General features: G+C 38.1%; 2 protein-coding genes across 3 annotated transcripts in view; both read left to right on the top strand.

Annotated features, from left to right (window-relative positions):
* The first annotated feature begins 508 nt into the window (after positions 1 to 508).
* On the top strand, positions 509 to 4,221 carry LOC140939204 (netrin-4-like). The gene is made up of 3 exons (XM_073388774.1): positions 509 to 873; positions 1,678 to 1,911; positions 3,924 to 4,221. The coding sequence occupies exons 1-3, from the start codon at positions 541 to 543 to the stop codon at positions 4,041 to 4,043; spliced, it is 687 nt and encodes a 228-aa protein (XP_073244875.1). The 5' UTR covers positions 509 to 540; the 3' UTR covers positions 4,044 to 4,221.
* An 893-nt stretch (positions 4,222 to 5,114) lies between these two features.
* Positions 5,115 to 9,472, top strand: part of LOC140939203 (laminin subunit alpha-like) — a 36,643-nt gene continuing 32,285 nt past the window's right edge. For both annotated transcript variants that reach the window (XR_012165614.1, XM_073388773.1), the window contains exons 1-6: positions 5,115 to 5,247; positions 6,033 to 6,151; positions 6,254 to 6,344; positions 7,299 to 7,402; positions 8,724 to 8,829; positions 9,092 to 9,253. Coding sequence is in view for 1 of the 2 variants with exons in the window: in XM_073388773.1 (XP_073244874.1) it covers positions 6,089 to 6,151; positions 6,254 to 6,344; positions 7,299 to 7,402; positions 8,724 to 8,829; positions 9,092 to 9,253 (526 nt within the window). In the remaining variant the exon portion in view is untranslated. The remainder of the gene's footprint in view (positions 5,248 to 6,032; positions 6,152 to 6,253; positions 6,345 to 7,298; positions 7,403 to 8,723; positions 8,830 to 9,091; positions 9,254 to 9,472) is intronic.

Genomic DNA, 9,472 nt, shown 5'->3' with positions numbered 1-9,472 from the left:
TAGCCTCTGTGACTTTTCCTTTGAAAAATCCTGGCTACGCCCCTGTGTTGGCAATACAGTGTCTGAGTGGGCGGAAGACTCTACTAGTTTAAAAAACAAATCTTACAGGCGTTCCCTCTCTCACCTCTCCTCCTCCCTCGCTTTTATTTTTTCGCCCTTCTTTTTACTTCGCACCGCTCCCCACTATCTGAACGCCTGGAACAGACTACTAAACTTTTAGCTAAAAGGGACTGGGGCGAGACCAGAAAACGTATTTTTCTCATTTTTCTCGTCAATTTTTCTTTCTCGCCCGTCCTCGCCCTCGTTTATCGCGGCTCGCGCGTGCTACCCCTGTGACTCTGAACAAAATAAGAGATTTCTAGCAAGCCAGATGCAAAATGTACAAAGGATTACTTTTGTAAGCAGATACGTCACTGTTATTTTTGCAAGAGACCGTTGGCATTTATGCAAAAGATTTATTTGCATAATTTATGCAAGGTATCAAATGTCATTTCCTTAGCAGCGACCAGCGTCTCAACGGATCAAACATCAAACCACAAGATGGCGATGTGGCCGACTGTTTTGATTAGCTCGTTGTTAACTGTTGGCTTTCTTTCCCTCGATACTCAGGCCGCAAATGTTGCTCTTTTCAAGCCCACTAAAGCTAATGCAACTTGTGGATCTCCAGCGGAAACGTATTATAGCGTCGTGGAACGCTCCAAACCACTGAGGTTGAGAAAGCTTTCCGTCTGTGACTGCTGCAATGCTTCCAATCCTGGTGTATCGCATAACGCGTCAAATATGGTTGATGGAAATTTTGCAACGTGGTGGCAGTCTCCAGCATCTGTAGATAAAACATCTATTACAATTGATCTGAGAGGAAATTATCAAAAGGTAAGCGCCACCAGAGTTAATATTCGAATTGAAATTCTTCGCAGATGCATAAACTCGCGCGCAGGTTTTCAAATCAAACGAAAATAAGCAAACTTCGTGTTCTTTGCAGGATTTTTGTTGTTTGTTTGCTATGTGAATGTGAGTTTATAGAAAAAGATTTATTCTGTATCGTTCATGGGGAGAAATTCAGGATTAAACCCAGAAGGAATTCATACAACCGTTAGCTGATCCTTGCCAAATTCCTCTGTTGTCTTTCTTGTATCGGATGGCATGCTTCCTTGTCTATTACCATGGGAATCACGTTCAAATACAGTACCCTCATTTTTATCCTAAATATAATATAACTTATGCTAGTAACTGTTGTATCACTGTTGGTTAACTTGTGTTAACCAAGGGCTCTGACCATACCGTGGAACCCTGTGTTAAGACACACACTGAGGGGACCACAATTTAATGCCCAAAACAGACCTTTTATTGAAACCTTATTAATATTAGAGAAATAAAACAGGACAGAAGCATCATCAAACTTTACCATCCCTATTTCCAAGTGACGTAACATTTTTTGCGGTCCACTTGTCAGTACAAGTGTATAGGGTGGTTTCACTGAAGATGAAATGCAATTTGTATCAATCAAAAAATGATTAGTGATAGTTATCCATTTATCGATTGGTTTTCAAATATCAGTTTTTATTGATTGCACTCGTCAGGACAGTAGGAGAAATGTTTGCATTGGTACTTATGCAGCTACTGAGTTACAAATTGATTTGTGAGCGTGCTAATAAATTACTATTTTTCATTTTTTAGTTTTACTATGTGAACCAGTTAGTCATAAGATTTGGTGAATACTACCGACCTGGCCAACTTGCATTCTACAAGTCTAGCGATTATGGTCAGAGCTATGAGCCATGGCATTATTTTGTTTCAAATGTGGATGATTGTCAGGAGAAGTTTGGTGTGACATATAAGACCAAACCAACTACAGTAAATGACGTCCTTTGTATGGAATATACATCAGAAGCTGTTGATAAGAATGATGTGGTATGTTCTCAGGGTTCTCAATAGAGGCCAGCGCCTGACGTTGGTCGCTGCCTACTTTGGAATTTGTAGCTGCTTAGTTTGCATGCTTTTTTATTCCTTTCCCTCCCTAGTTTATGGTCCCTCCGTTTGTCACAGCCACTTTATATTTAAGGTTGAGCAGACGCCTTTATCAAATCCTATTGAGTGAGCACCTTGTGTTTTTTTACACATAAGGCAAGCGCTCCCTCCGCCACTTGGGGTCCAATCTCTGGCGAAAATTATCCCCAGACTTGAGAGAAGTTACCACCTTAAAATGTTTCAAAAACAAAGTACGTACATTAGATATAGTTACACTAATGGATAATGGATGCAAGTGTTGTCATCTCTGCAATTCATAGACACATTTGTCATACTGTAAATATTGTTAATGTCATTAATTTTTTTATACCTGCGCCTATATTTAAATATTTTTTACTCTAATTTATATTTATTTAATTTGTGTCCCCTAATTAGCATAGGTTTTTAACCTAAGCTAGGAAGCTTCTTTAGACACCTTAATAAAGTTTCATCATCATCATCATCATCACACCTGTGAGCAGAGCCTCCTTTTGTCTTCTTGATCGAGGAGGAGACGTGCAGACTCTGCCTGAATCACATCAAACCCGCAAGGTCGCCGCAGCCCAAACTTCTGGACCAGTTAATCTTGTTTTCTTTTGTCTAAGTGGTTTGTTTGAGTGCGAGCATCCGTTTATTGATAAACCGATGGTCTTAACTGAACCCGCTGTAGCAAGCACAGGGCTATTAGGCTTGAGTTCGAAACTACATCCTAGCGACAGGTCACGCATGCTCAACAAAGATCTTACTTCATACATGCAGAGTCTTTCTTGAGTACTCCAAAATTAAGTAAGCGAAGAAAAGGCTCTCCTGGCAGGGTGGTTCAATTATTGAGCATATTCTTTTTGGATATAAATTTTTAGCAGGGTGCAAAGAAAGTCAGTTTTATAGCTTGCCATTTGGGCAAGATGCAGCTAACGTGTACTAGCCCAAAAGTCATATCAACCTGCCTGAAAAAAATTTTCGATGAGCAAGATTGATTACAAATTATTCCTCTGTAATTTGAATTCCCCAAAAAACCTCACTTGCCCATTGGGCAAGTTAAGAACAGAATTTACTAGCCCCATAGCAAAATCCACTAGCCCTGGGCTATCAGTCACTACCTTCTTAGCATATTGTTTTAGTGTGAATTTGATCTCTTTTTAACTTCTACATGGGCTTGTAAAAACTTGAATTTGACCTTGTCCTTTGGGCAAGCAGCTCTCACTTTTTGCTTCTGGGGACGTTTGTTACTCATCTTAGTTGATGATTTTTGTTGCTAGGATGATTTGCTTGGACACCTGCCCACTGCTGGCAAGTAAGCTTTAAAAGTTAGATGCCCAGCAAAAAAATTTACTTGTCGTGGACTGCTGGATGGGACTTGGCCTGTTCTGCTATGAAACTTGCAAAACCTTGATCACCAGAGACATTAATTTGTGGAATTTTGTTGTGTAACATAATGTAAGAAGAAAGCCAATAAGGCAAGAGGAGACTAAGGCCTGGTTCAAACATTGAATTTCACATGTGCCGAACTTAACACGATAGTTAAATGTATGTGAAGTGCGATGTTTGAATCAATTAAATTTGACTGTTTAAATTAAGTGCAATGTTTGCCATATCTTATCATTTTCACAGAGATTTCCACATCAATAACCTTCAGGTTGTTTTTCACATTCATTGGTACTGATCCTAATGTCCTCATTACCACCAGAATCACCTTTGTCACATCCTCACATTTTTCAAACCTCTCTCACAAGATACTTCTCAACTTTTTCATCTTCCTTTTCTCTCACCCATCCATCCTCTGGAATTGCCTTATATATAATTTGACAGTTCTTGTTTGTCTTCTTAACGAACACTATTATTATTAGTAGTAGTAGTAGTAGTAGTAGTAGTATCAAATTTACTATGCTCATAAAGTTCTCTACCTTTCTTCCCAGGTATCCTTACTGTTGGTTGGTCCCAGGGGAGATGTTAATAATCCATCCAATGATCTACTGGTTTGTAGAAATGTCCTTTTGATGTTGTATGCAACCACTCAGAGCAGCCCTCCAAGTTAAAGTTTTTGCTTGGTCGCCATTTGGTGACCATTGGAGACTTTTTTACAAATCAAGTTGCCAGCTTCAAAATTTTAGGCGCCATGGTGACTAAAATGATTGCAAGTGGGAGGGTTGACTCATAAGAAAATTTACCAGCCCCTCTGCAGCCTAATAATTAAGGCACAACTATTGTTTTGAGAGCTGAAGTTCTAATGTCAGGAGACCAATAATCCTCTAGTAAGAGGGAGAAAAAACTGTAGCTGTTAAGATTGCCTAACAATGTAGTCATTCTTTAAGCCAATGCCAAAAATGCCAAAATATACTGATCCACTGGAAGCATTTCAAATCGCTTGTACCAGTTGTGTCGACGAACATTCAGTGAACCATTGTTGATGTGATGAGCATTGTTGATCTGAATTTTTGCTGGTTCATGAGAAAATTCATATGCATATTGATATCTATGTATCGACTTCTTGTAATAATAAAGTACTCAAGTGACTCAAATAATCATCGGTTGTAAAGAAATTTCCACATGATGATATTTTGTATAACTGTTTTGTTTATTTTAAACTATTTTAGGATTGGATGAATGTGACCAATGTCCGTTTGCACTTTTTATCACTGAGACGGATCTTTGACGGTCTGGCTGTCAGATGGGTATGAATCATAATAATGATAATTAACCTTTATGTGTTCTGTTGTAATACAGAGACTTTTTATCATCAAGAAAACTAAACTGTAGTTAAAAAATTTTGCCAACCTTACTATTAAGCTTCTGAACCCTAATCTCAGCACACTGGTACCCATTAACATAATTATTTTGTACTTGATGATGAGAATTTGTTGAACAGAAAAGAGTTACAGGTGTGAAGTTGCCAGCTATTAGCTTTGTATTTACTTGGTGATAATTCTCTTAAGCAGTGATATTTTAAGAAGAAAGTAAAAATGCTGGTCACTTTTTGGGTTAAAAGGGTGTACTGTTTTTTTCTTAAACAGCACCACTATGCTGTACGGGAAGTTGAGGTTGATGCCTACTGCTTGTGCAATGGACAAGGAAATGGATTGCAGTGTGTTTATAATGCCACACTCGGAGATAATCAGTGCACATGTCAGGAAGGTGCATGCGGCTTAGACTGCGGAACCTGTTGTCCTGCTTACAATCAGTATCCATGGCGACCTGGAAACAAAGGCCCTCTTGTAGCTGACCCAGATGCTAGATGTCAGCGTATGTTGTAACCTTACTTTTGGCATTTTTAAATCCAAGTTCACGTTCATTTTTTACACTTGCGGTTAGGGTCTTGAAGGTCAAGGCTTGACTGACAGACATCGTGATAATAACTGACCAATCAGGGCACGGTTCCTCGAAAGATGATTAAGAACAACCCAGGATTAAGCCAAAGTTTAAGCAAGGTTTTCTTGTCTATGAACATGCAACTGTCACAGCTTAAAAAAGACAATTCGGCCTTTACTCCAAGATGCAGTAATGATAGCACAAAATGTTACTCTAAGTAATACTTAGGAAGGAAAAATACAAAAACAGATCAACATTTTAAATCCTTGATTAGGACTAATCTCCCTTTCAGAAAACGGGCCCAGGTCAACGATAATTGTTACCATAAAGAGAACTGACAATAGACAAATAACTTTGACTCTAATAAGACTTTTGCACAGGTTTTCTAAAACACTTGTCACTGTCATCAACAGTCGTGATCATGGTTACACTCCTGGGCTGTTGTTAGTAAGTTATGAAGCAGTGTGTGGTAGCAAGTGAGGTTTCAACTATGACATTTCTGAAGAAAGCACTTATTAGTGTGTTCTTGAGCTTTCCACTTTGATCACAGGTAACATCGAGTAACTGGTGAGCTCAGCTGTCAGCTCAGCTGCCAACTTATCAAAACTACTTATTTTAACTTTGTTAAAATAAGACATATTTTCTTTTCTCTCCAGTGTTAAGTAAGGTACATTTGGGTCTGGTGTCAAAGCAAACTAAATTGTTTTATTTTTCTGCAGGTTGCAACTGTCACAACCATAGTGCAGTGTGTGTATATAATGAAACTGTCGCTCAGATGAATAAGAGCTTAGACATTCATGGAAATTATTCTGGTGGAGGAGTCTGTCAAAACTGCCAGGTAATAAAAACTAACACATACATGCATTTTGAAAGTATATTACAGTTTGCTGGATCATGAAAACTAATAAGTTAACTGTTAAATAACTCTTCTTTCCTTTAGGATAATACTGAAGGAATCAACTGTGAAAAGTGTACACCATTTTTCTTCAGACCAAGCAATAAATCTCGCTGGGACAAAGATGCTTGTCAAGGTAGTCCAGTTACAGTGGAGATTGCGTTACGGTGTTTGTCACTTGACAAAGTTTTTGAAGTCTTTCTGACATGTTTTCCAAACATTTTTGAGAACATCTGCTAGGTTCATTATATACAGTTGTCAAAAATAACTGTGTAAAAATTATATAACAATAACTAGTAGTAACTGAAAATTAGGGGAGTGCGTCTGACAGTGATTTCACTGAACCATTCACATGATTTTTGTGCAAAGGCTAAAAATTGAAACTGAGGCAGAATGTAGATACCAGCTTCTGGTCGAGAAAAAGCCCCTGAAAGATTTGATAGTATTGTTTTGGTGTATACAGGGTACAAAGAAAATCATTTTTACAGCTTGCCATTCAGGCAAGCTGAAGTTAGCATTTACTAGCCCAGATGTCATTTCAACTAGCCCCCGAAACCTTTTGACTAGCAGAATTGATTTCACGGTTTTTCTGTTATTCAAATTCCTAAAAAAACATCACTTGCCCGTCGGGCAAGTTAAAAACAGAATTCACTAGCCCAATAACAAAATCCACTAGCCCTAGGCTATCAGACACTACTTTCTTTGCACGCTGTTATAATGTTATAGAGTCTCCTTCTGTATTACCTTGTATCTTCAACAGGAGAATTTGAAATTAGATCAGTAGTCCCTTGGGGCCCTAACACTTTGAACCCTATCAAGAGTATCAAAATTTAAATTCTCATTTGTCACCCCTATACATTCCCTATATAAATAGTGGAGGGAAGTAGATCAAGTATATAAAAAAATTAATGTTGTGTGGTCGTGTCCTTTAAGGGTTATATTAACTAAATATTTTCATTAACATGATGGCTGAACAAGAGATCAAGAATGTTATTTCACCGATACTTAGAGCTATTTTAGTAATGTTCATTACTTTTTGAAATTTGTAGCTCTTTCACTGCAGTAATATTTTTGTTGTTTTTTTGGACAGAGTGTAATTGCAGTGTTGAAGGAACTAGAAATGTAACTCTCCCAGGAGTTTTGTATCGAGACTGTATAAGAGATGACACAGTTGTTCCCCCTCATCCTGGAATGGTAAGCTATGATAATGAAGTGAAAAAAACAAAAAACAAAAGAAAATCCATAAATTGTACCAAATACCTTCATTGAATGGTACCGGTAAAATAATTAGCCTACTTCAGGAAGATATCCCCTGGAGCACAACCTTGGTAAGTTGTCCAGTGCTCCTGCTGTCTGATCACACATTTGTGTATTCTTGAGACCCACTTAAGGTAAAAATTCGGACAAGTGACATGGGCTTGAAACCGCAACATAAGCACAAAATTTAATGAAGCAGTTACAGGGCTTCTGATATTTCGCGCGGTCACGGAGCCACGAGATTCAGGTAAATCCGCGAAATCCTGCGAAATTCACAAAAACACGAAAAATACTGCAAAATTCGGAAGAAATCTTATCAAATACATGTCTGTACGACATATTTGAAACTTATTTCAGCTATAGGGGCTATTTACTTGCCGTAAACGTGCAAATTTATCTTGGAACTTCATCACTGAAACGTGCAAACAACGTCCTGAAACCACCAGGCATAGATTATGTTGCGAAAAACTGGGCACTAGCCATGATGTTAAAGGCTTTGCCATTGGTTCATTTCTGGAACATATTGTTGTTGAAAGAGCAAAGGATGACCTCTGTTAGAAAAACGTTAAAATGCTGGTCTGATCAGTGCAAAACCGATCGATTTCTAGCGAAATTTGCCCTGAAAACAGCCACAAAATCGGCCGTTTTTTACCGATTGCTTTTTAGTGAAGTTTGCCCCGAAAACTCCTGCGAAATCGGCCGATTTTTCCGCGAATTTGTCCCTAAAAATCCCGCGAAATTTTACTTTTTCTTCCGCGACCTATCAGAAGCCCTGTAGTTAGAAATGACGGAAGGGTGGTTTGAAACTGTGATAGCAAGGAGAAAGATCTCAAATACATAAGTAAAATTTCTGCTTCCTCCTCAATGCGATAAACAACAGCTTTTGTAATTTAGACTAGAGACATGCATACCCCCTCCTACACCCCTAACAGGGACTCATAACAGAGCTTGCAGCTTAATCTATTTTGTCTTCAAAGTGCTACCTACTTCATTAAAAAAATCTTACTCTCAAAATTCTTAATTAATGTATTCAACATAGCTGCCCAGGGAGTAAATATTATTACATTAATATATGTTGTGGTTAATAATTTTTATCTTTGGTTGAAATTTTATTTTTCTTATTGTTTCAAACTCATTATCATACATTACCATACCCCCAAAATGAAGGAAAATAAAGTGTAGGCCAAGGATAAAATTTAACCACAACATGTACATAAAGACATCTGGGGTCATAGTAGGCTGCACTGAATTTTTTCAGGGACCTGGTGACTGTATCTGTAAAAACAACACCATGGGAAGACGGTGTGACCTCTGTAAACCTGGTTACCACAATTTATCAGCAGAAAATCCTGAGGGGTGTCAAGGTAATAATATGATATGATTATATATTGTTAATTAATTATTGTTACTTACCGCAGCTGAGTGCAATGCATAACCTCGAGTGTTAAACAAAGAGTGCAGTACACTGACTGATGTCATTATTAGAAAATATCTACCTGACAGTTCTCTTTTCTTACAGGAGAAAAGTTTTATTTGGCTTTTATGTGAATGGTTGTCTGAGTGGTTAAATGGTGGAAGGAAAGAGGAGGAACTGGGGTTTTAATATTGCATTCTTTGTAATTTTAGAATGTACCTGTCATCAGCCTGGAACAGTGAATGGATCCAATGTTTGTGAACCTGATATACATGGTCGCTGTACATGTAAGAAGAATGTTGAAGGACCCCGCTGCTTAAGTTGTAAAGACATGTTTTATGGCCTCAGTACAGATAATATGAATGGCTGTTCAGGTACTTGTCCTTTGTGAAATGAATAAAGTCAGCTGTGTGGGTTATACAGAAGAATTTACTCGGTGTCTCTCTGAATATGCGCTGGTCGATAATTTAGAAGTTTGGCATCCTGAGATGCTAAAGGAATTAGTGCTGATCTGGGCATGGAAGGAAACCTATCCTTTATTCCCTCATCTACTATCTAACTTGTGAGCTTTTAGAACTACTGCAGTTTACTGC

The sequence above is a fragment of the Porites lutea genome, chromosome 5 (genome assembly GCF_958299795.1).
Source record: "Porites lutea chromosome 5, jaPorLute2.1, whole genome shotgun sequence".
In the NCBI taxonomy this organism is placed as follows: Eukaryota; Metazoa; Cnidaria; class Anthozoa; order Scleractinia; family Poritidae; genus Porites; species Porites lutea.
The sequence above is the reverse complement of the archived record's forward strand: the minus strand, read 5'-3'. Positions and strand labels throughout refer to the sequence as shown.